This window comes from Porites lutea, chromosome 4 (genome assembly GCF_958299795.1).
Source record: "Porites lutea chromosome 4, jaPorLute2.1, whole genome shotgun sequence".
Lineage (NCBI taxonomy): Eukaryota > Metazoa > Cnidaria > Anthozoa > Scleractinia > Poritidae > Porites > Porites lutea.
The window spans coordinates 46,813,172-46,840,671 of NC_133204.1; the positions used below are offsets into that span (position 1 = coordinate 46,813,172).

Sequence of the window (27,500 nt, forward strand, 5' to 3'; positions counted from 1 at the left end):
TATTTTATAAAAGCAATAGAAAACTTTTTTTCCTGTGTTTGCATAGCCTGATATAAACACTCGAGGCTTTGGGAGAATTCTCGACAGTTATGCAAACCCTCGACTTCGTCTCTGGTTTGCATAACTGTCTCGAATTCTCCCAACCCCTCTCGTGTTTATATCAGGCTATGCAAACACGGAAAACGTTTTCTATTGCTTAAATATGTACACCCAAAAAATAGCAATCAGCTGTAGCAATCATCTTCGGTGACATTTAAGAACGCGGGCTCTTGTTCACAGTAGATTTAACCTGCGATCAGGCCATTTTTTTTTTTTTTTTTTGGCGTCTGATCGCAGGTTACAGTAGATTAGGCCTGGAAAACAAATTCTTGGAAAACAAATCAGGCCGAATTTTTTGCGTTCGACAAGTTTACTTTACAAAATCTTGCCAACAAGTCTGGGACGTGTAATCCAACCTTTTATACTTTTTTTACATCACATCTGAGGTGAAAAAGTACCATGAGGCGCTGTTTTTATCATACAGACCCCGGACAGAATGCAGTATTTCACAATTTTGCAATACAAATTGCACTCACTCAATATTCAGGACGATCGAAGCACGTGTGGGCTTTTAGCGAAAGGCTTATGGTATTCGACGAAACGAAACGAAACGAAACGAAACAATTGGTATTCGACGAAACGAAACAATCTTTGACCCTAGAAAAAAGTGGTAATTGTTCTTCTGCAGCTCCTAACACTTTGGACAAGATAGCAGTTTTGTTTCGCAAAATACCAACGCCTGAGGCTCAGTAATTGACGAAGATCTCAAATTCTTTTCATAAAATATGCCCTGTCAGATAAAGGAGATATTGCTACATCAAACGGGGAAAATACTCAGCTCCTAAACAATTCTTCTTCTTCTTTTTGTTTCACGAAATATTAAAGGGGGCTCAGTTGGTAGTTGACTAAACAATGATCTCAAATTCTTATCATAAACGGCCTTATCACAGCTGTTATCATAAAGCGAACATTGCTGTGTCAGACGGGGTAAATATACGTAATTTTGGTCACGATAGTCTTCTTGCTTCGCTAAATACCAACGCCGGGGGTTTAGTTGGTAAATGATGAAAAAATGCTCTCAAATTCTTTACATAACTGGCCTTGTTCTGAAATAGTCAGGGTGAATAGTGCACTGTCAGAACAAGCAAACCAAGAAAGGAAAGAAGACTCGTAACCTACTGCTGACTACTACTCTTGCCAGATATTTTAAGAAAACTGCGCGCCTTTCTCATGAAATTAGTTAATTATTAGTATTATTATTTCTTTTTTATGCAGCAATCGAAACATCTCTTTTTTTTCTTCGCAGTAGTTAAGCCAAGGGTATGATCAGCATTCTCCTCATCGAAAAAAAGAGAGATAAAACACACATTTACTATATATAATCATTACATGTTTAATCAGTTCCAGAATCACCTAATGAATAAATATTTTAGCTTCCTGGAAATAAGTAACTGGTAGCTATTTGTTCAAATCCTGGGTTCTAATGTACGCTAACTTGAACTTTGAAATCAATCAATAATGAAAACGTTTTTATGTGTAAGCTGGGGTTCGCTCCTTACCACCCTTTATAGCTAAAACCGACCTCTCAAAAACAACAACGATAATAACAACTGTATCGAACTGTAATTCTAACACTAATACACCGAAACTGGCAAGCTATAAGAGACTTAAGTAGCCGTGGGCCATATGACGTTACTCTGAGGGTGTTTGCTTTGTTCTGTTGATAAGTTCAACACGTTTGTTTTCTTTGTTTGTTTTTTCACCTCATCGTTCATCTTCGATCTACTTATTTGTCATTTAGTTGCCAGTGAGGGTTTTTTGAATTAAAATGTCAATAATGTGAGTTTCAGGAAAGGAAAAAACAGGTATACACCCGCGAGAAACTGTTTAAAAAAATGTTAACTTGCATGTTGTACTTTCAGTCATCGTACGCTGCGACTTTTCGGCTAGCAAGTAACTCTTACGCATGTCGCTGGTAATGAAAATTTCCTCGAGCCATGTCCGAAATACCGTAAATCCTCTATTTTAAGTCCCCCTCCCCATCTCAAATAAGCCCCCTCCCTCTAATAAGCCCCCCTCTCTATTAAGCCCCCCTCCCCTCCTCTGTTTATTCTTCCCTAACAAATGATAGACTGTATTAATTAATCATGACCGTAAAAATTCGTGTGGACTGATCCGGGATGGTTTATGTACCAAATGGAAGATCGGATTTGATCCTAGTACTCGGCTGCATGACCTAAAACGTCTTGTACTTGAGCTTTTGCACTTTGTATTCTAGTTCTTTATGGAGAACTGATGCCATCGTCGTTTTTAAATTAAATAAGCCCCTCCTCTCAAATAAGCCCCCCGTCTCTATTAAGCCTCCCTTCGCCTCAAATGGGCTTGAAATAAATAAGCCCCCCCCCCGGGGGGCTTACTAGAGGATTTTTGGTACCTTCTTTGTCCAGACACTGTGATACGGCAACTGGACACGGCGTTGGTCCGAGGTCAAATTTCCCTCGACCGAGGGTGGCTCAGTCAACAGAGAAAACCCGCAACAAACGTTTTCTGTTGTTGTTGTAGTTTGGATATCAATAATAGTTTTACCCGTTAAAATTATAAACCTAAAGAATGATCATTCTCACGTGAAAACGAACTAAAAATCTTGAAATGAAATTTCAGTTAATTTGACTGAGCCACCCTCGGTCGAGGGAAATTTGTCCTCGGATCAACGCCGGGTCCAGTTGCCGTATCACAGTGTCCGGAGACAGGAGGTATTTTGGACATGGCTCGAGGAAATGTTCCAGCGACACGCGTCGCTTTAAAACGTTTACTGCGGCGTAACGATGATAGAAGTTTGCCTCTGGTCGAAAAAATCTGCCATTCGATGTGTTTTGGGGGCCGCAAACCGCCTTTGAATAGACAAGGTCCGGACCGCCGGCTGTTTTTCTGTGCTGCCTTTAGTTTTACTTCGTATTATGAAGAGAGTGACAGGGGTCAAACAATAACAGCCAAAAAAACGACCAAATCGCCGATTTCAAACCAAAAAAACAAGGGAATACATCAAAGGTAAGTGTCCTTTATTTATTTTTTTATAGAAAAATAAGTAAGAACAATGATATTTAGCGTTCGGAGATCTTAGTATTGTATTTAAGTCTCAACGGTTGTTTGTAACGCGACACCGACTCTCTTGTGAGAAAGTTAATTCACATATATAACAAACTCGTAACGTGAGCTTGGGACATCTGCGATTTTACAAGTTACAGAATTACAGAATTACAGTATTAGCCGAATTACAGTACTTGTTTCGTTTCGTTTCGTTTCGTCGAATACTAATTGTTTCGTTTCGTTTCGTTTCGTCGAATACCGATTGTTTCGTTTCGTTTCGTTTCGTTTCGTCGAATACCATAAGCCTTAGCGAAACCGTTAAAAAAATTTCCAAAATCACCTATACGGCTAGCCGGTTCTCACTTTTGACAAGCGCCAAAGTCGACTGTTTAAATTATGACTAGTAAAGTTATGCGCTTCAACATAATAAAGAATTTATTATGTTTATTTTTTATTTAATGGTTTTATAAGGATGTGTAATCGTCAAAAGCGTTTGATACGCGCGGCATTTTGACTACTCCTGCATGCAAGCGATGTACATGAGCGACTCAAAACAAACGGCACAGCGATAAAAATTACAAAAGAGACTACTAACAATCAATAAAAGGAAAATAATTCGGTGAAACATATATAAAGACAACAATTTTCATTCACGAACACAAGTATTAAAGTGTCTCTGAAAATCCTTGTTTATGTTTTTCATTTTGTAAGCCGGCTTACCGGTGTTTGCTTTTTCAAAGATGAACTCGAGGCAAGAAAATCGCTCAAAGCTTTCTTTTACAGCCAGAATTATAACTAAATATTCTTTGGAACGTTTTCTTTCTATTTGCGGTGAGAAGATGTCTAAAGGCTTTTTAAAGTTCTATAAGCTTAAAATCAAACCTGATACTCGGTCAGATCATTGTCTCAAATCTTACAATTAAAAACGTGCATAAACTACGCTCGACTTCATTAAATTAGATATAAAAAACAAACGTCAAATACAATAATTACTCAGGCTTACCATTTGAGATACACTGAAAACTATCAACTAAGGACTTTTCAACCCTCTTACGCATCAAGCAAGGTGAAAAACGAAAATGATGCCATCCGAAATCGGATTTCAGACTTTTACAAGCGACGTATTTCTCAACCAAAAACCCAATAAACAAACTAACCATGAATAACAAAAGACTCTTGATAGCAGCTGAATTTCAATTTGTACTTTCAGTGGAAAAAGACAGTTAAAAACATCACAAGTTGACACAAAACTCTGTCAGCTTCAGCTGTCAAAGTAAACAAGTTTCAAGATGCTGCATAAATTTTCCGCACGAACTCACTTGTGAAATTTTGACCAATCAGAGCATAAAAATTGGACGTAGAGCGTGACCAAGGCGTGACCTTGGTGAGAAAAGTCAAAAGCAACTGGCATGTCTTCCCTGCCTGTAAAAACTGGCTGAATTCTAGCTTCCGAGGTCAGTTTGAAATCAACATTTTAATTGTGCGGCACATACAAAACACAACATATTTCATACGAATTTTTTAAAAAATAAACTTGAGCCTGCGATCATTTAAAAAAATTGTTAATTGTCCGCGGATAACTTCAAAAAGATATTCGACCTTAAAGGGTCGACACCTGAGCCCGCGATACGGTCAGGTGATACTGGTCAGCGGATACCCTGTTTTGACAGCTGTCAATTGATCACAACATTGATGTGCAATATATATGTGCAATATCAGTCTTCCTGTGCTCCCAAACTGGCTAGAAAGTGTGAGGATTAAACACTGGTTTCCCTGTGGTGCGGACGGACGGGCGGGCGGGCGGTGTACGGTCACGTGATTACCAAATTTTCTGGGATGGGTAGATTTACTTACCCATGGTGCTCCGCAGGCGCGCTTCGCGCGCCAGAGCTCCGCAAAAGAACGGGCGCAGCTGTAGTGTCAACTATTACTAATATGTACATATATTCTTCGTTGTTATTGTTATCCTTTTTCTTTTTTAAGTAGAATTGTATAATTTGATTCATTTAATTAATGTTTATTCTTAAGTAACATTGTAAAACTTAAAATAAAAAAAATAAAAAAAAAAACTGTTAAAAAAAAAAAAAAAGTTACCAGGTCGGAGTGGCGGACTGTCCGCCCTGCTGTCCGTAATGGGGAGGTGTCCGTATTATAGCCTGCGAAAACATCCGTTTCTCCTCGCTCTTGGCCGCTGGGGACGTTTCCAGCGGCGAAGAGCGAGGAGAAACGGATGTTTTCGCAGACGTTCGACTGTAATGCACAATATCAATGTAATGCCGGCGGGGGGGGGGGGGGGGGGGGGAGGCAGGGCATGGGGTGGAGATTTGACTTTTTTCCAAAATTTGCAGTCAAATTCCCTGCCCACGGGCAAATCATTCCAGTCAAATGCAACCAAATTTTCCCACCCCAGGATGCACATTGCTGTCAATCCCAAGGCAGAACACAAGAAAGGCACAATTAAAATATCTCCAAATAAAACTCTGCAATGTTTTATAAACGTTGCTGCATCACCAAAGATGCATGTTCCTGTTACAGCTGCAATTATACGTTTTAACCATAATCCATGTTACACTGCCTAGAATACATAAACCTTTAGGAGAAAGTCCACATTTTGTAAGTTTTAATATACCGTTTTAAGAAGGGTACAAAGAAAGTCAGTTTTATAAGTTTACCGTGATTGTAGCGAATGAGCCATACACTAATGAATTGTACTTGCAAAAATCTACTTGGTTTCTCTTTACTTCCGTCAGGAGCGCATCAACCTGCTTCCGTTTACTTTGATACTACAATATTTTACATGTAAGAGGTTCAATTGATCAAAAACATGCTAAAACAAACAAAATTTGAAGACAAAACAGTGAAATCCACTCAGCCTTCGCTTGTTCTCATTGGCCTCCATGACTTCCTGGCCCCGGTTGTTCAAACGTTGGATAGCGCTATCCACCGGATAAATCACTATCCAGCGGATAAGTATTACGCAAATCAATTACGCTATCCGCTGGATAGTGATTTATCCGGTGGATAGCGCTATCCAACGTTTGAACGACTAGGGCCAGATCTTTTCAAACCATCCGGCGCATGCGTGAAGAGGGGAAGCGGGAAAAATATGTTCGGCCTCAGTCTTTTTGGTCCGAGTCGGCAGTCAAATATCTCCACATCGGGCGAAGAAAGATTCAAATATCCCCTTCCCTGGGCGAACAAGATCAGTCAAATACCCTACCCCAGGGCCAACAAAGACAATCAAATCCCCACCCCATGCCCTCTCCCCCCCCCCCCCCCCCCGCTCGCCGGCTTTACATTGATAGGTGCATGATATTCAGCTTGTGGCAATGCCTTTCTGGTCACGTGGTTTGAGCGAAGCCCGCCCGACACGTCGAGCCTATCCAAGATGGCGGTACTCGCGGAAGTGCCTGAAAGTCTCAGCAGATTTGATTGAATTTCATAATAAGTGGAAGACAATTATGTCTACTTTAGCGGAGATTACGGGAGTAGGGCGCGACGATCTAAAAAAGAAGTTCCAGCTGGAACCTCAATTCCTCTATGATCCAAATCGTAGTGACAATTTGGCATTCATGTCGCCCTTAGTGCTTCTCAGGGACTCTGAGCTAAAACCGGGAGGATATCAAGATCATGGACCTAAGACAACCTTGGGGCGTATTGCAAAGGACATTTTAGAACCAGAGGGGCACATGCTTTTCCAAGTGCCAGAAGTGACTTATCTACACTTGGGGTACGGGAAGAAATCCGCGAATAAAAAAGGAAAGATGGCTATAAATGAGGTAGCAGCAAAAGAATGGAAAAGTTTCCTAAATATGTCTCGCTTTACCCCTCGTACTCCTGATGAAGAGGAGACCATGGAGATCGATTTTCCAACTCCTGCAGACACCCAAGCGCTGGAAGTCGAATCAACAGACGCTGGCAGCGGTGACCCTCGTATAATTCAACCTTTCGAGAGTGGATTGAAAATACCATTGAAAGGTCGGTACGTGTTATTGTTTTCGATACTTCTGATTTTTTTTGATAAGAAGAAGAAGAAGAGAGAGGAAGATTCTACTAGAAACGAAGACAAGATTGGGGCAAACAAGGTCTCTGATTTCCTTCTTTTCTGGATTATTCCACATCTACTTAATTTTAACCAAAGAAAAGTGCATGAGATAATTCAGCATCACCGGAGTAAGGAAAGTGAATTTCATAACTTTGTAGAAAAGTCTGCCTCTGACATTATTAAAGAGTCGTTTGAATCACCAGAATTTTGTGATGATCTTCAAGATGTCATTGAAAAGAAATACAGAGACTGTTATGGGGAAAAGATGGATACAAAGTATAAGTTGTTCAAAACCGAAGATGGTAGCCCTATCATTGTTGTGCCAAAGAATTACCAAGTAAAACAAATGCCAGCTGCACTTGAAGATATTGGTAAAGACTGGCGTAAAATTGGTGATGTCACTCTTCTTGATGACGTAATGAAGAAATTCATCAAAGATCCAGAAATCCAGATGGATTTCTTTCTTTCCATGCGAGACCTGAAACATCGACAGGGTATTGACTATGCAATAATTCTACCAGATGAGAAAACTTTCAGTGAACTTTTAAGTAGAGTCAGGGCTGAAAGTGCTCAAATTCTTACTCAAGTAAAAGGTTGTGGACGGAAACTCATTGCTCCAAGAATGGCACTGATCACAGAAACAAACAAACACTTGACGGTGTGTTTTTCTTACTTCCAAGGTAAGGGATTTCTCTTTGATGTAGACAAGTGATAAACATACATATAGAACCATGAAAAACTTATATAATCTGAAAGTCCCACAGATATTTAACACGAACATTTGAACGAGGCGGAGCATGATATCAAGAATTATGTAGGTCAAGGAGAGAGTTATGGTGGATAACAGCCTCTGAGATCTACTTAATTCTTCATATCATACCAAAACGTCAGCTCAATAATAAATTGTTTTATTATTCATGCAAAATGTTTTTAAGTTTTGTTTGGTTCACTCATTGCAAAACAGCAGCTAAGCTGCCGCGTTGCTGCCTGAAAACAAAGTTGCGATTTTACATTGGGCAATATTGTCCATCAAATTGATTGTATATATTACCTGTGTCTTCCAAATATGGCAAGAACTGGGTGGTTATGAAGAATTAGCTGGTGGAATTGAGCCAATCAGCATCAGAGAAACATTTTTGATTGGTTAGTAATAAGTACTGTTTAATCTGCATTGTAGAATGGCTTATTTTATTCTAGCACTTTTGGAACTGGCCTGTTTGTGTCATTAGGTAATTAATAATACCTAACCTAGGTGGCAGGCATTCTGTGAATGCATTAAAGGATGTAACAGATTTGAGTGGGAAAAACAAGGGATGGAAAATAACCAACAACTTAATTAAAGCAACAATTAACTAATTTAATAGGGGTATTGGCTTGCTAAAATAACTTAGGTGTTTAACAAAACAAGGAAGCCTAAAGAACATGTATACTGTCAAATAAACCTACTAGTGTCAAAGAATCACGATCAAGACATATTTAACACAAAATAGGGCAAACAAATCACACAAACCAAGAGCACAACATGATTTACTTTAATTATAATATATAATTAGAGTAATATTGACAATTGTTAATGGACAAAATGAATTTTAAATAAATCCAGCTTAATAAGCAGCAGATCAATTGCAAATTAATGCAAAGGCACAAGAAACTACATAACTGTACTATATCTTTCACTATTTATTTTTTATCATATTTTTTTACTGTTTTGTTTTAATCTGAGAAAAATAAGGGGGCATTGATAATAAAATTATTCTAATGCCCCGTTTTTAACAGTGGAACCTCTCCTTTGGGACAGCTCTATTCAAGGGACACCTCCATTCAGGGGAACAAGATTTGGTCCCAGGGAAATGCTTGTTTACACAATCTTTGTATTTGTTACCTCTATTAAAGGGACACCTCTATTCAGAGTAAAGGGACACTTTTTCTGGGTCACAAACCTGGGTATCCTACGTCAAAAGTGACTGACCACAAAAATTGTTGATAGGTTTAAGTGTTCACTAGTCACAGTTGTGATGGCTTTCAAAACATGAATTAACTCACTTCAATCAATGTACTGCATTTGTGGGAATTCATCAAAGAGATAAATTAATCATGATTTTTTCATACATTATCTAGCTGCTTGAGATAATGACTGCAATTCTGTAGCCTTCAAGAGCAGAGGCCTAATATTTATATTATTTTGTTGGTTAATTATTAACAAACCCTAACCCAGCTTCCATTCAAGGGACACCTCTATCTAGGGGACACTTGCCTTGGTCCCAAGGGTGTCCCCTGAATAGAGGTTCCTCTGTAGTTCTATAACCACCCTAATATAAAGCTTATTTTTCATTGGTAGGGTTACTGTTTGGGTTTTTCAGCAAAAATTGTTAATATCTCCTTTTACAATGGGTTTGTGAGTTTCTTTACAGTATGTCCTCATGTTTCTAATAAAAGTCTTACAGTCGACTCTCTCTTAACGGACACCTCTATAAGATGAACACCTCTGTAAAACGGACACTTAGAGTTGGTCCCTGCCTTTCTTTACTCCTTTTATTTGACTCTCTATAAGACGGACACCTCTCTAAGGCGGACACTTAGTGCCGGTCCCAAAGGTGTCCGTCTTAGAGAGAGTTGACTGTAATGACTCAATTTTGAAATAAATTAATTATTCCAGGATTTGGAACATTTATTGAAATTAATTTTAAAAAGCAAAAAACTAAAACTAAAACTAGTTTGTCAACAGACAATTTTGTTAAAATGTAAAATATAATTGTCTGTTTACAAACTAGTTTTTTGAAATATAATTGTCTGACTTTTTGTTCACAAATGAGTTTTTTAAGTTGCTTCACTCATATGAAAAATGCTGTGCAGTTCAAAATGAAATTCAGGTTACAATGGTGTCATTCTGGTTATTAGATACTTAATTTTAGTTATACTATACTAATTAATATAGCCTGCAAAACATCCATTTCTCCTCGCTCTTTGCTGCTAGGGTCGTTTTGCGTGGAGGAACGTCTGCGACTCAGCGACAGAAATTCCATACTCGTGACGTAAAATCTGTCCGGAATCCGGTCAGAAGCGCTGATTGGTTGACGGAGTAGTTACATTGTTTTAGCTATTGTTTACAAATGACAGATAAACGACAAAAGGCCAAAAAGGTCAAATGTAAATGCGAAGAATCTCTAACAAAAACAGTCAATATTTGTGGAACATAGTCTTCTCTAGAAGAAGCATGTGAGTTTTGCTGGAGCTCGTTGGCACATAAGCACAACACTTTACCAAAATCGACTAGAAGACACATAAAATTAGACAAATTTATATTTGGAACCCCATGACTACCAGATTTATTATGTAAACATTGATTTGCATCATCAGTATGGAATTTCTGTTGCTGAGTCACAGACGTTCCTCCACGCAAAATGTCCCCAGCGGTGAAGAGCGAGGAGAAACGGATGTTTTCGCAGGCTATAATTAATTATTATATTATATAATCCTTTGCTTCTTAACACATTGTCTCCGGCAAGGATTTTAGTAAATTGACCATGTAACTTTAAAAAATCATATCTCAGCTGTTATTTCCAGTAACTTATAAAGCTATACCTCATTGGAAAGGGCAAAAATTAAACTTTCAGAAAAAAAATATTTCGGTCTCAGGAAACCCATAATATTCTGCAAAAAAAATTATAAACAAGCATATTTCTGTATAATTATTAAAAAAAATTTTTACGAGTGTAATTTTGCCAGGAAAGTGGTCTGTTTTGTGTAATACAGTACACACAATTTTTTTTCTTCAATATCTAAGCAAACAGCCTGAATATCGGTCGAAAATATAGAGCGACTAACAATTTTCTACAAATTTATTTTGTGACCGTATCGGATTATGCAAATGAGGTCAGAGCTAATTAGCATAGCGAAACTAGATACTTTAGCGTCACTTTGTGGCCCGATATTTACCTTCAAAAGACGCTTTATTTTTTAGTTTCTCAGCGAAATATCGAGTTAAAAACAGGCAAACATGAATTCACTGATATAAGTGATCAAAATAAGCAAGGCTTTGAAGGCAAAAAGCTCAGCGGGACGGAACTCACTGCGTTTGAAGAGAATTTGTTCCAGACATTGCCGACTCGGGGAATTGAAGGCAAAGATTCTTACTGTTTTCTTTCCTCGATTTTCGCGTTTGTTTTGCTTGTTATCCTCCAAAATCCTTCAAAACAATCTGCTTGACTTGCATTTGATTGAAATTTGTCGATATAAGCTTTCATTCTACGCAAAAACATCCCAAATACTTCTCACTACGCACCGCCATTTTTCTACATTTTTGAAAAATCGTTGCGTGAAGCTCAAAACTCGCAGGGGGCTGGAACTAGGCACATAATTAGCTAAAGCTTTTAACTTCCTGTGGGCCAAATTTGGAGGTAAGCGGAAGTAACGCGATTTTTTGCGATGTTTTTTTTCGTTGTCGATGTCGTGACATCGACGGCCCTAGTCGCCGGAGACAATGAGTTAATATGGGCGATGAGAAAATTATTCCACTTTTCCATTATTTTGTTTCTGGTTTACAACATTTGTAAGGGGCCCAGCAATAGACGTGACTTCATGGTGCATAGTTTCAGCTATATTATCCTTATAATAAATTAAGTGGTGGCACATTACTGGCTTGACTCTGTTACAATATGTTAATCAAACTTCAATTAAGCTCATCGTAAGTATCCTCGCTGTTCATCCATCAGTAGTTCGAGATTTGATTATAGTGAATTCAGTACTGATCTTATGTGGTGATATTGAAACATGGTGGCAGTGACACAGCTGGTTTAGGACCCTGGTAGAGTCTTAGGGGGAGTCCAATGTCGGAATCAGAAGAAACTCCAGAGGAGTCCATTGGCTCACAAGCTCCACATACATTGCTGTCTTAGCCGAGTGTTGTGATGCAAGCAGTTCCCCTTATCCGCTTATCCCCTTATACAAGGGATCACATCGCCAAAACTTCATTCATGGAAGACAACTACTAACATAGCTGGAAACTGGAAACAGTTCAAACAGATGTGGGATAATTTTGTTATCATCACGAATCTCACTGCACAAACAGAACAGTAGAGGGTCTCAGAGCAACTTGAGCTAATGACAGCAATGAATGCGATGACAGCTACGAGACTAGTGGTTAAGAATTCCTTGCTGTTATCGCAGTGGAACCATTGATCTATCCGGGCAATTGAGCAAACATGTGGTTATGCCAGAAAAATATACACAGAGATGATGATCAGTGACAAAACAATTAAATTTCAAATCGACTATGGAACTTCAATTAAATTAATATCATCACTAAATGTCACACCACAGGAAGTCACGTAAAACCATCGAACAAAACCGTGAAGATGTGGAATGGAATGGAAATTATGAAACCCCTCAGAACAACTACCTGCTTAAAGTCACGAATCCTAAAACTAGAAAGAAGTATTCATGCAGTTGAATTTGTTGTTGTTCCTGATGACTTGACACCGCTGACAGGTGTACACATAGCACAACAAATGGACCTGATAACTGTGTATGAAGATCACTTTGTCACAGTTCCACCTCCCCAAAAGAAGCAATGTGGAGAGTCACATCTGAAGCATTGCAACAGCTGACGAGCTAGTCTGACGAGCTAGTCCAAAGCTATCCAGAAGTTTGCTCGAAGAATCCTGGAACCCTACCTGGCACAGTCCACCCAAGAGTTGGTGAAAATGCTGAGCCCTCCGTAACACCTTCGCGATTGATCGCAACAGCCCTAAGAGGGAAGTTTAAAGCTGAACGAGACCACCTAGAGAATCTAGGTGTATTAGCAGTAGTAGATGAGCCCATGGCATGGGTGAGCAGTGTTTTTATCACAACAAAGAGGTCAGGCGCCCTCAGAATATGCATAGATCCACCTCCGTTGAACCAAGCCTTCGAAAGAGAAACATCAGCTGCCGATTCTAGACCTAATGCCAGAGCTGGCTCAAGCAAAGATCTTTTCAATGGTTGATCTTACCGCGGCATACTGGCACTGCATGCTTGATGACAAGTCCAGTCTCTTGCATGGTCATGACTACCTTCGCAACCCCCTTCGGTCAAGATACGGGTGGACTCCCAATAATTGGTCTATCACATGGTTCACACAGGCCTTCAAAAGTCCTTGAAAATTGAAAAATCGTTGGTTATCCTTGAAAAGTCATTGAATTTTCCACAGAAGTCCTTGAATATTTTTGAAAGCTCCTTGAATAAAAATAACCTTTTTTAAAAAAAAAAAATGTTCTGCTCAAAGGAACGATTGAAAGCACAGCAATACACAAATTTTCCTTTGTGATCATGAAAGCGATTTCAGTGTTCTTGGCATAGTTTATTTTCTGTTATTTGAAGTACCCTTTTAACTGTGCCTTAATGAAGGAAGATTTCGCAAAAAAAATAAGCAAACCCCCCTACACCTGCATATTTTAAAGGTCTTTACTTCCTATGTTATTGGGGAAAAAAAGTCCTTGAAAAAATGATTTTAGTCTTTGAAAATTATCTATCTTACTCCTCTCTAGGATAGACATTAGTAAGGGCTGGCCGGCTGGGTGCAGACACTTATAGACACTGTGTCCATGACCGACTGCATGAAGTCAATTTGACAAAACAAATTAAGAAGCCAGTAATTAATTTATGTGGAATTTCGAGGTTACATATATTATCTATCAATTGAAATTAACATACAGTTTTCTTTTTTTAATACTAGGTAGATTTTGCATACTGTCACATTAAATTTACAGCATCATCAGGCTTTTTATGCAGAATTAGGGTTAAAAAATAATTATAAGTATAATTTCGAGGTTGGTTACACATGTCCACGTTATGCATTCTTGAATTTGTGGGAAGTTGACAAGAGATTTGCTGTGTATTTGTAATCATATGTAGCGAGGTCAGTTCTTTATTGTACAATGTCTTGCTTTCCAAGCATTCCCAAATTCCTTTCTGTGAGACCTATACACTCACTCCTGTTGTTGATGTTGTTTCAGTAATGATTTTATTTTTTTTTAACGAATGGAATAAGAAGATATTGTTTTTTATTAACCCATTCACCCCTGAACCACCAGTGCGGAAACAGCTTTATACCCTTGTACTGCTTGTGATGTAATCAGAATGATACAGCCAAGTCAGAAGTAAAAAAAATGAGGGGGGAGAAGGGAATTCAAAGTAAAAGGTAAAAGATGAGACTAGAAACTAGAAATTTTGCTTTCTACACGTGCCCAAACTTCGAAAGCTGATATTTTGCATGTGGAACAGAAGCCAGCTTTGGAATCAGATCCAAGTATAAAACAACGTAAGTTTTAGCAGTTTTGGTGGTTAATGGCTTGCGTTTGACCAGAAAGTGGCTCGACTAGCAATTTACGGCAAACTTCCCAGGAGCATGTATATGGGTTAAGGAGGGGGACATTTGGGGTTCCCAATACTGCAATACCGTTAAAAATATTGGCACATACCAAAATACCGTGTTAAAAATTGACAAAATACCGATGATGATGATGATGAGAAAAACGGTCAAAAAGCCCGGTCATTGGATGCCCTTCCAATTTCATCATAGATTTTTTAATCATTTTACCATTAAGTATATAGTCTTAAAATTATATTAACTTTTATTAACCTGTTTTCCTTACTGTTGGTCAGTAGTTGCACATTGTATCGACCTGCATTAGACAGCAGGTGAATGCAAATAAATGGTACTGCAAAAATAACCATGAAGGATCTTCTTTTACCGAATACCGTTAACCAAAAGGATGAAAAACGGTATACCACAGGGCTAGATGATACTGCAATACCGCACATTAAAATCAAAATTACCGAAATACCACTCGCAACAAAAAAGCTCAATGCGATAATACCATAAATATAAACCCCCATGTCCCCCTCACAAAGAACAGTCAGATGCAGTGTAAGGAAACCTATCATACAGTAGAAGCCACCATTCATTACCAGTAGCAATAGTTCTCACTACATCAGCCCCTGCGCCTTAGACATTTGTTTTGAAATGTTTAGTCTTCTAATGTTCAATACATTATCTCTTTATTTCTATGCTCTTAGGTTATGCTCTTAGGTACTTATGACATTTGACAATAGTGATTAGAGCTAAGCACTAACTCTGAATGATTAGCTTTCATTTACCGTGAGGTTTGTCACTATAAATATGTAAAATGAAAACATAACTTGCAGATGAATCGACTGTGCATGGTGTAGTGGTATAAGAGGGTTTCGGTTTCTAGGACGTTGGGTTTGAATTCCGCTTATGCCACATTCAATCTCCTTTTTTTTTTTCTAAAAATAATTGAACGACTGAGAATTAGAAAAAGATTAGAAGAGTAGAAATTTGAAGAGACTTAGAAATTTCATGTAAGTGTGTACCTTATAAGAACAGAAGGTGGTTCTAGAGGATGGAATCTACGTAATGCTGGCCGGTCAATAACATGTTTCCAGAATTTCCCAAGACCGCCTTGCGCACATGCTGAAAGATTAACCAGGACCACCTTGTGTGCCTACTTTATTCAAATCAAGAAGATTTTGCATTATTACCATTACAACGAAATAAAAACGATACTTCTATCTAGCTATGTGGGGTAATTTAGGGTGCCTCCGCCCTCAGGTCTGCGGGGGCAAAAATGGTGAACTGACAGTTATGTCCTTAGCCTGTGAGCAAGCTCTCACTGCACAGCTAAAACAGTGTAGCCATCAATGCCTAATTTATTCTTACTTATATTTGCCTTTCCAGGAAGTGGCGCTGATGTGGTGGCTGCCTTGTTTAGAGCTATCGGAGCACATTATTTGGATCATTTTACCCTTGCCATATTGCATGGACTGTGTTTGAAGTTTGGTGATCCAGAGTGGGAGTTGAAAGTGGGAAGCCTGTACCCTGTCAAAAGTGCAAGAAAAATCAAATTCACACAGTACTCCTTGAATATGAAGCAGATGAAGGAGATGAAACCACTTGACTTCTCTGAGGCCCAAGGCAGATTCTGTGGAACTGAATTTCCTGAAACATATGAATCATTTGAACAAGCAATACGTGAGGACCTCCTCAATATAGGGGACATCATTTCAAAGGCCAACAAGACCCAAGAGGATGTGCCAATTGCAAGTGCTCCAAAGTTTGAGACAGATGAAGAGTTTACTGTTGGCTATTCCATTGCTTGCCAAGAGGGAAGGTTAAGGGGCATTCCCTCCGAAGTTGACAAGAGGTTGAAGAAATTTAAAATAAAAGCTGTGAATTTGAATGGGTGCCTGTTGTCAAGCCTTGCCAAATGTGGCCGTAGAAGCAACATTGGTGTTGTTTTAGCGATAAATGATCTTTGTAAAAAGGATGGCTGTTTGGTGCCAGTACGTCTTAAAGATGCCATAAGGAGAATCATAACCTATTTTGTCCAAGCTGTCATAGTTGCTGGTCTTCCAGAAGGTGAGTCTCTTGGTTTTTGAGGTAAATTTATCTGGCCTCAATTGCTCAAAGGCTGGATAGCGCTATCCACCGGATAAATCTCTATCCAGTGGATGGTGAAATTAGTTTCCCCAATACTTATCTGCTGGATCATGATTTATCCAGTGGATAGCGCTATCCAATGTTTGAACATACCTCAGGGCCTGTTCTATAGTAAACTATATAAACAGCACAATACAAATTACAGCTGTATGGCTGAAGCTACAATGACTAACCCTAAACTATGTGGTAGGTTTTAGCATAAGAACAAATTTTATACAGACAACAATATATTATGTCATGACTTACAGTGCATTATTATATAACAGATTCACTGTAAAAATTAAGAGCAAATTTTAGTCTGTTTATCAGTAGAACTAGTACAGTTTGCCTTTTAGAAGATACATGTAAATCAGCATTTTGATAATTAAGCTGAGACCTCAGTCATTCAGTTAATGGTGCTCCGATCTTTGTAAAATGGGTTTTTACTTTACATTCATACCAAGGGTGAAAGCAGCAGACTTGCCAAGTCTCACGACTTTTGAGTCTCACAATTTCACAGTCTCTCATGATTTGGCAACTGATTTCCCACTCTTTCTCGAAAAGACAAACTCCCAAAAAATTTTAATTTTTAATTTTTTTTTTTGTAGGGTTTGTTGCCAAGGTTAGATATCAGTATAGATATAGATATTGGCTCAATCCAAAGAAAACACTTAGCGGTCGCATTTGATTACATAATTTTTGCCACCAAATGTGCAGACGTTTTACTGTTTAATTTTTGTTTCTCTGGTTTCAAGATGGCCACTAACAAAACAACGGGCAAAACATAGAAATTATAAAACCCCTGAAAAGTAAAAAAATGATGTTTACTGCTCCAGCGTTAAAGTGATAGAGTAGCTTACAATACCCATAATATCCTCACTGGAAGTCCTTTCACTAGGAAATTTGGGACGTCTCATGACTTTTTACCCATTGTTGCTGCTTTTCCTGGTTCGAGGTTCAGAATCTCGCATTTTTTGCCTTTTTGGGATTGGCAAGTCTTAAGCAGGGTTTAAATAACACATCTAGCAAGGAAAGGGCCAAGAGCATGTGATCAAATTGCATTGTATTCATTTCATTCATTCATTTAAAATGTAAGTGGATTAGTCCAAAAGGATGCTGGCTTTTTCATACGTGCCAGGCATGCATAATAGCAACCTGGAGGAAATCAGCTAGTGTGGTTGCCCCCAAGTAGTTTTCATTTAAAATAAAGTTAATTCCTAGTACTGATTTAGATGTTTACTTGAACATGTGAGACCAACTTCTGTATCATCTTGTATGGGTGGACAAGATTTCATTTTAAACGGGGTTGTGGCTTGAAGCTATAAGAACCCTCAGCAACACCACCATCAGCTCTCCTAGCTGCGACCATGTTGGTGATCACCATAGGCAAGGAGGAAAAAAACTGGTCATGTGTCAAGCCCTATTACTTCATAACTAATTTATTAGAAGTGTTTATCAGGGTCCTTCTAAAGCTAAAGTGAGATAGATGTTGTGGGTCAAAGTGAAGTTCGGGTTCAAATGGTTCTCACCTACATGTAATTTGCTTCTCAATTCTTACCCTCCTTTGTCTCCCAACCCTTATTATTCTGTTATGAATAATAGGTAGGGCGTAGCTGCCAGTATGGAAGTTCGTACCTGGAAAACAAAATAGCTATTAAAGGGACAAAAGTTAAGGCAAATAATTAAGGATAGCAGAACTGACGGTTTCCAGAATTTTATTGTCATTCTAATAAGCCGAAAACATAGTCATAAGTCATCCTCGTCAAAATGATTTAGGAGAAGTGCTGAAAGGGGTACCGTTGATTTGGTATCCTGCAGTATATGCATTCCTTCGGAAAATTTCTACCTACTCCATCCCCCGATTATCATCTACGGAATGTTACGCTGTTACCTGTGGCAGTCTGCTTCCAAGTGTCATCCTTATGTATGGTGGAATCTGTAAACTATGTATCATTCAGAGCGAAAAGGGAATAATAGGAAAAGACCGTCCTCGCCTCGAAACAAGCCAAAGTTCTGTTTATAATTACATGTAGGTAAGCAAACTGATGCCTGCAGTTGGGGTCATTTTGGATCAGTACAACTGTCAATGAGTTAATTCCTTTAATGTATGTGTACTCATGACTCACAATAAGGGATTTTAGTAGTTCACGTTTCATGCAGTGCTTTTAATCGCTTTAATTGCTTTTTTCTACCCAAAAAAATCCCTACTTTTTTTAGCATACCCAAAAAAATCCCTCAGTGTTTTTGCATCAGCAAATTTTATTATTTATCTTCTGGAAAGCTAAAACATGCCAACTTCAACTTTGGTTTTGGTCAAAAACAAAACTATAAATTGCGCTTATGTTATTTTTGATTTGAGCTGACGTAAAATACAATACCCGAAAAAATCCCTGTGTTGTTTTCGCGACCCAAAGAAATGCCGGCGTCTTTCATAGACCCAAAAAAATCCCTTTTGGCCAAAATGTCAGACCTAAAAAAATTCTTCGGACCCCCCCGTCATTAAAATATGTGAGTGGGGCCCCTGGGTTCTCTCCTTTGCTCTGAGAGGTTTTTCTCTAGGTACTCGGGTTTTCCCCTCTACTCAAAAACCAACTTTTCCAAAATTATTCCAATTCAACCAGGAATCAGGTAGACAAAGAGCCACTTTGTGGACTGCTACCTCCAAATCATTATCTATTTATTTAATTGAATAGGGGCCGGAGCTTAGAGGCTTTTAACATGCTACGTAGCATGTTAAAAGCCTCTGAGTACTTTATCCCTGATGGTGGGGGATTAAGCAATGTTTTTATGAGCAGGTAAATGTTATATTCCTCACTATGGCCCAGGGGTCAAGGTGCTTAGGATTCATTTCATTTTGACAGATGCACAAATTTATGTAACATACGTCCTGAACTGAATGTTTATTCTTTTTTCCTCATTATTCAGTTTATCCAGCTGAACCTGATGAGGTTGATAGGAGAGATATTGAATGCTCCACATCTGAGGATGAGGATGATGATGGGGAACAGATGCAAGTTGAAGATGAAGCGGCTTCAGCTTCTGCCACAGTTGCCAGCAGACCGGCAGCCACTTCATCTTGTGCAACTGAAAGGCCTTCCATGTTACAAGGTATTTCCTGATAAATGAATTTTTTAAGTTTTAATTTTACACCTTGGTGTATTAAGGAATTTCTTTAAGCAGCCTTCAAAGTTGACGTTTTAATGAAATCTAATGGGTGTATGACTACATTTCCTATCAGAGAGCTTAAGGTTTTAATGCCAGGCTGTGAGAGAATGGTTTCTTCTCCAGTGTCTTCCATAAGCATGCTTTCCCAGAAAAGATTAATGTGTAGAGGATGGAAGGGTGAAACACAGTTAAGACTTCGTTGGTGAATTGTTTCTTTTTTTGAGAACTCCAACCCTTTGCAAGCATCCTTTTGAACTGAACCTGTGTTAACTGTTCTGAAACATTGTTTTCTCAAACTTCTACAATGGAGATCAAAAGTTTTGGGACACTTAACCTGATACGACTTTAACTGACTCCCTTTGCCTCCTCTCCCCGGGGTAAAGTTGTATTTTGTGCACCCTATCTACTCTACCCAAAGCCATGTTTTGAAAAGTGTTATCGTTTGGGGGGGCATGAGGAGAGGGCCATCAGAGGCATCCAAACTATTGCAAAAGTGGATCTTATATGCTACAAGTCATTTGCATACATTTGATATGTTTATAGTTCCATAGGAGGATGGTTTTCAATAATTTTCCTTAGGATTTTTGTTGTAGCTTAAATACCCACTTACTCAACTGTTATTAAATTTCTTGTTCTTCAAATATATACCGGCATGACATTTGCTTCTTCAAAACGAGTGGTTAAGTTCAAAAACCTTTAATTTGTAATGAATAATTATGAAAATGTCTGATTTTGGCACTTGACCAATACATTCTTGTATCAGCATGTTAATATTTGTTTTTGAACAATCACTTCCCTGCATGCATGCTTTGTTTTTGAACTTGATCTTTACTTATAACATTTGATGAAACAGGCGCCTGACAGGGCCTGACTATATGATATACGTTGACATGCATGCAGGTGATGAAATGACTTTCTGCTCTAAAAGGATTTATTTGATGCAGCGAAGTGTAAACATTAAAGTGAAGGAACTATGCAGGGGGAAGTCTGCTAACATCTACCTATTTACTTAAAGCAGCTTTTGACCAAAGATTACAAGTCAGAGACTTCAATTTGGCTACTGTTTCTTACAGTTAAGTGAGTCATTTCTTTTAGGGGTTAAGTACTCTCTCAATCAAATACAGTAGCAGTGCACTCATTGACAAAATGCAAATAACGTCATATATTAACCTACAGTATCTCTCTCTAGTTAACTGGGCTGCCTGAGCCCAGATTATAAGATGAGCAGATTTCCTTGTCAGAAAGTGAAAACTATCAATGATTAGCCCGGTAACCCAGAGGGCATTGCGTGATCCTTGAAGCACGCTTGCCCATTTTCATAGATTCTGTTGATAGATTGATTTCTTTCTCTGACTCGCCTCTTTGGAGGTCTAAATTAGAATGATTAAAGAAGCTTGTCTAGTGAAAACTGGAACTTTGAGAATTTCGCACACACGTTCATCTCATAGCCTGATATGTCGAGAGGGCAAATAATAAGCGGCGAAGCTTCGAGAAGGCAAAGCTTCACCGGGAGCCTCAAATACGAACTTGAGAGAAATTGAGTACTTAGTAGGCAAGTTACTTTACTAGTTCAAAGTTTGGTGAGTTAATTAGCATCCTTGAGCTTTTAGTTGTTCTCGTATTTTGCTGAAAGAAACACTGTAAATGTACGGAGGTAAAGTAAAGTATTTTTAAAAAGTGTATGTAGGGTTTTAACTATATAAAGATCAGGCCCGTATGGAGGGGGGTGGGATGCGACGGGTGCGCTCCCCCACCCCCACAGGCCACAGAGGTCCAATTTTTTGTTGATGAACGATTGAAAACAAAGTGAAATCATTTATATGTTTGTTAAAAGCCGCTCAACAACCTTAAGGGTTTGTGCTCACAGTTTTCTGAATTGTTAGTTATTTTAATTATAGTGAGTAGGAGATTTGACGCTGGTCCTTGCTCTTTAGCATTACTTGCAAGATATTGTAGCTCCTATTAAAGAAGCCGTACTGTACTCTTGTAAAACGTTCCACTGTCACCCGGTCAAGAGTGTTTCTTGCATCAATCAACTCTAAGTCTTTTCATATAAATTAGAATTATGCAGGTCTTACGATTGGAGCGGGATAAATTTTATTATTCCTCCTTTTGTCGTAACGATTGCTACGTGGAGCAACATATTTTTTGTGTGTGACGGTGTGGCGAGTTGTGCATTTGTGAGGCCGTGTCATTTATCACTGCCATTTTCCAATTCAGGACTGTTAAGCAGCCAGTTACAAAGGGTGGATCTCGGATCCATTTGTGCTTGAAGGAGATGAAGGAATCAATTGTTCCTTTCTTGTGTCTTTGAGGACAGTTTGAAATATCTGCTGTTTCTTGTGACCAAAACGTAATATTTGCAGTACAAGGGAGGCCCTCGATCTTCACTGGCTCTTATCCACATCTATTATCTAAACAGACATTGTTCTGAAAAAAAGTCGCCGATGTGTTTGCTAAGAACCACCCCATGTAGGGCTTTTCAAGGATAATAAAATGAATAATTCAAATGGAACATGGTTAAGTATCCGAAATAGTAGAAGGTGAACCAGTTGGCTATTTCAAGCGTGACCAAGGATTTGAGAATCGGACTACCTACCGAGCTAGTGCAAATTTAGCAAGTGGTCAGGATGGGACTAGAGCACTAACCCGGCGCTGGGTAACGCTGTCTTCTTACTAATGCCTCTTATGTAATCACTGGATCATTATACGTTTCTGGGAAACTGCCCACCTACCCCTCCCCTAAGCCAACATTTGTCCCTAAGTGAGAAGTAAGTGTTAATGTTGGCAAAGAAGAGGTTAGGTGGGCAGTTTCCCAGAGAAACGTATGATGATCCATGATTTCTTTACAGTAAAACAAGGTACACCCTCCAATGAAGAACTAGAGATGTTGTCAGTGGATATTGCTCAGGGTTGGAAGGCACTTGGGCGACGGCTAGAAATCGATGACGCACGCTTGACTGGTTTTCACAAAGAGAATGAAGAGTACAGTGAAAAGCCATACAAAATGCTGTTGTACTGGAAGAACAAAAAAGGTAGTGATGCAACCTACAAAATATTGTATCACGCTTTGTGCCATGAACTTGTTAACAGAAAAGACTTGGCGGAGAAACTTTGTTGTGAGTGAACTTTGAATTAATATTTGTGTAGAGTAACAGACTGAGTGTAGTAAAAAGTAGGGTTACACAGAGTATGTATTACATGTAGTAATAATCGAAAGTGGGTAGTTTTTACCAGTAGGATATTTTTATATAAGCCCCATCGGTTACTGAAATAAGCACATTTTGAAGTTATGAGTAGACGTTAGCATCATGGAAGGCAAAGTCGCAAGATTAGAATGTTAGCCTGTTATCTTAACTTTGCCTGCTCTTTAGCTAGTTTTCATTTTTCTCTCATTTCCGTAATTTTTTTTTTCGTACCGGTTTAGTTGTAGCTCGCTAAACTGGTTACCAGAGGCATTTCCAGCTAGTTCCAACGCCTGCTATACTCGCCGCTTTCACACCGGCTCTAGCAAAATGTTACTACAGTAACAGCGAAACACTTGTAGTTTAAAAACCAAGAACGTTGTAGAAAACTAGTTTAAAATGAGCTACTTTTAATGTGCCTATGTAATTTGTTATTATTAGGTCTCAACTTGCTTTTTGCAGCTAGTTTAACTAGCTTTAAAATATATTTTTAGCTATAGTTTTAAAATAGCAAACTATAATTTTAAACGCAGAAGTGTTTCAAAATACCGGTTCGTTGAGAAATCCTACAGGTCAGTTAACAAGTTGTGCTTCACTTTTGTTAGAAAGGGAATGGAATAATTATCATCATCATTATGATAGTGTCATTTTCTTAGTTTTACAAGAATCCATGGTGGTGCAAGTCTCCTATAAATTCATTTCTCCTTTAAACATAGCCAAACTTTGTTCTCTACTAGGTGTTGGCAGTTTCAACAGCTGTCAGCTATCTTTCTTTGATACACTGTCAACATCAGCAAAAACAAGTTTTGGCTTCCTTTTTCAAGAATTAATGTATTGATTTGTTACCATTTCGAGCCTGATTCAAGACTATACCAACAATGATTTTACTGTAAAAATCGTTGAATCAAATGGCATATATTACCATCTTGTTATGTAAACGACAGGCCATGAATAGTTACGTAATAGTTCGTGCCTCATGATTGTCAGTTTGTTGTTCTGCACAGTCAATCAACACCACTGCCTAAAGAAGATCAGCAATATAATAACAGATGCTCAAGTCAATAACATAATTCTAGTTAGACAAACGGTAAACAAGCCTGTTGTATATTTAATATTTTTAAATTAAGGTGGTCTCATTATCTTAATAAATACAAATTAAAATTTGTATTTATTAGTGACAGATATCATCCAGGTTCTTATTATATCTTTAACGAGTAGTCTAATATTTTTTCACCATGTATTTGATATTTTTGTAAGCAAATTTTAATATTTATAGTGGTTTAGTGAAAACTGAAATTGCTAGTCTAACTAGTTCGGTACCATTTTGTTGATATTTTTAAGCAACAAACGTTTCCATTGAAGAGAGGTAGTTAAGAATCCATTATATTATAAATACGATAGGCTACAGTCGGTTGAAATTTAGCATGCCCCATGCAAGGGAATCCGGTTTCCGGAATCCGGGAAATTTTTGCTTGTAGAATCTGGAATCATGAGCTTTGGAATCCGGAATACAGCTCAAGGAATCCGGAATCCAAGTTCTATAGCCCAACCGGAGGAAGACTGGAATCTGTCTTGGATCCCCCTACATGGGGCGATTTAGCGCACTGAGACTGGTCTGACTCGTCGTTTCCTGTGGGTATAATGTCATTAATAATAATTTAAATAATCAAAAATAATTTAATTTAAAAATTTGTAAGCGCAAGTTTCTATGTAGATATAATCAAATGCACAATAGATAAAAGCAGACGATAACTGCCTCAAGAAAAAAATGGTTATTTTTAGATATATTTTTATGAATGTTAATAATATTATTTATAAGTAATTTAAGAAGGTCTTGTCTAAATGGTTTTGAACCATGTATATGTAATGATAGTGTAGTTACGCGGCGTTCGAGTTATGCACTTATCAGCGGCCATCCCGTGGGGTAACCCCGGGGACATACGCGGGCATGGCGCGGGATTTGTCAACTTTGTTCGATTTTAAGCCCGGGATGGGGGGATTGGATTGCTTTTGCACTTTCGTCGCAGGATCCCCGCGAAAAGACCCGCAGGATTTGTAAATATCCATAAATATTTATAATATAAAGCATTTTGTTTCAAAATATATTCAAGGAATCCTAGTTCTTCATTACCTGGAAACAAGAATATTCTCTCCATTCCATGACTTAAAAGGTAAGCTGAACCTCATCATGTGTAGAAAACAAGTGGGATAGCTTTCTTTACTTATTTTTAATCAACTCTTATATGTATAATTATAGTAAAAAGGAAAATAAATTATGGCAAATAGAACTCTTTTGAAATATTACCCCTTTGGACTTGAGAGAGCACACTTCTTTGCACCCAGGGGAGGGGCGTTAATAGCTTTTTGTTAAACAATCTTGGTTTTGGGTAGCGGAATTTTGTAAACGTCGTTGTGCAAATGACCGGGGGTTCCCCTGAGTCACCCCCCGGGATGGGCGCTGATAAGTGCATTATAAATAGAGTCCTTTAAGTCACTTCCAAGGCGAGGACAGAAGGTTTTCTCACTAAATAGTGCACGCTTGTGAACTAGCGTCATTTTTTAGGTAAAACGTAATAGCCGTCGTCATTCAACCACGGGTTTTGGTGAAAATGTCGTAGGGACTGAAACAAGTCATGGGATTTTTGAAGTTCTATCATATTGCGATCGGGCGAGGGCCTATAAACCTCCTTCAATAAAAATAATCGTTGTAACTGTTATGGTGAAAAAAAGGACAACGAAGCTTTCCGGGGTGGCTACTTTATTTTGAGAAGACGCGAAATAACAAAAGCCTCGTCAAATCTCCTCGTAGGCGTCCTCGTCTTCGAATTTATGGAAGTTTCGTGACTAGTTTGACTAGTTATGCAATCATTACATTTTTTATGATTACTGTAAGTTTGTACTTTTCAATTAACAAACTATCATTCTAGATTTATTATTACTGAGAGTTGATGATGCGTCAATAGGATTTTAACATGTTTTGTAAATAGTGAAATCCGTGTCAGTAGACTATGTATCGATACTGAATAAAAAGTATTGTAAAGCTATCGAGGGACGAGCTGAGGCACTAGCTAAAGAAAACTTGTAACCTAACTGCGATAGCTTTTTCTAGATGCGGTTCAGATAGCGGGGACGGGGTAGCCTGCAAGCCATCCAGAGGTCGCCAGCAGAATTTACTCATATGTAAGGACGGTAAGGTGCTCTGCCGATCGGTGAAGTCACATACATAAGTAAAGCCAATAGAGTACTAAAGTGTGACGTCATAAAAATGAAATTTCTGAAATTATGGGATTTGTCAGGATATTCTGAAAGAACAATGTCCAAGAGGCCTACTTGCCAAAAATGAGCATTTGGGGGCAAATTGTCTCTGAGATCGTATCCCAGTTATGCTTACAAAACTCCATGCAAACCCTTCTAAATTTTTTTTGGGTCGATCCAAAAACAAATTAGAAGGGTTTGTATGGAGTTTTCTGAGTATAAATGGGCTACGATCTCAGAGACAATTTGCCGCGAAATGCTCATTTTTGGCAAGTAGGCCTCTTGGACATTGTTCTTTCAGAATATCCTGACAAATCCCATAATTTCAGAAATTTCATTTTTATGACGTCATCACTTTAGTACTCTATCAAAACTATAGAATCGAACCGTATGCAATGATCCAGTTGTTTATTCGTATTGGAACCTTTATGATAGCTCCATACCCAATGTGTTTGAAACGCTTAGCTGCATGAAACGGTTGCTACGAGGGCTAACTTCACTCATCAACCGCAAAAGCGTAGGCTAAACTGCTTTAGCTAAGGGAATGCTAGTTAACCACTATTACTATCGTCTACACTGTTCAGTGAGCGGGCCAAAATTAAGCCGCGGGCCAACCAGTTTGAAGGCTGTTCCCCCTCACCCCCCCCCCCCCCCCCCACCCCCAACCCCTGAATCCCATTTATATGAAGGAGTGATATTGATTATAAACTTTAACTTTAATCAAGTTCCAGATTAAAAAATCAGTAAAATACTAATAATCTTAGCCTGCGAAAACATCCGTTTCTCCTCTCTCTTGGCCGCTGGGGGCGTTTCGCACGGAAACGTCCCCAGCGGCGAAGAGCGAGGAGAAACGGATGTTTTCGCAGGCTATAATAATCTGAGGTAGGCCTCCTTGACATGATCGAACACGACTTCATAAGAACACTGGACTGACTCTCTACTTATCTATATATATTAAAAGTCTAGTATCCGTCTTCATATACAGTCGCAAGAAATGACACGTAGCTGGCAAAATCAAAGAGAAGTTATTTTTGATTTGCCCCACCCCCTACCCCCGGGACAGGATCGCTTCAAACAATCCCCCACTCCCGGGCCCGAAAAGTTGGACTTGTCCCGGGGGTTGCCTCGGGGGAAATGGTAACAGGTCAAATTGAACCATGCCTAACCGCCCTGGGAGGATCGACGTCTTTGGGGCCCCTTTTTACGTTATCCATCTTGACGATCAAATGTTAACAATTTTGACTCC

At 38.7% G+C, this 27,500-nt stretch overlaps 1 protein-coding gene across 1 annotated transcript; it reads left to right on the plus strand.

Annotated features, from left to right (window-relative positions):
- Positions 1 to 6,515: 6,515 nt before the first annotated feature.
- LOC140933839 (uncharacterized) lies at positions 6,516 to 26,043 on the plus strand. The gene is made up of 4 exons (XM_073383500.1): positions 6,516 to 7,851; positions 15,909 to 16,589; positions 19,575 to 19,757; positions 22,667 to 26,043. The coding sequence occupies exons 1-4, from the start codon at positions 6,588 to 6,590 to the stop codon at positions 22,939 to 22,941; spliced, it is 2,403 nt and encodes an 800-aa protein (XP_073239601.1). The 5' UTR covers positions 6,516 to 6,587; the 3' UTR covers positions 22,942 to 26,043.
- The last annotated feature ends 1,457 nt before the right edge of the window (positions 26,044 to 27,500 follow it).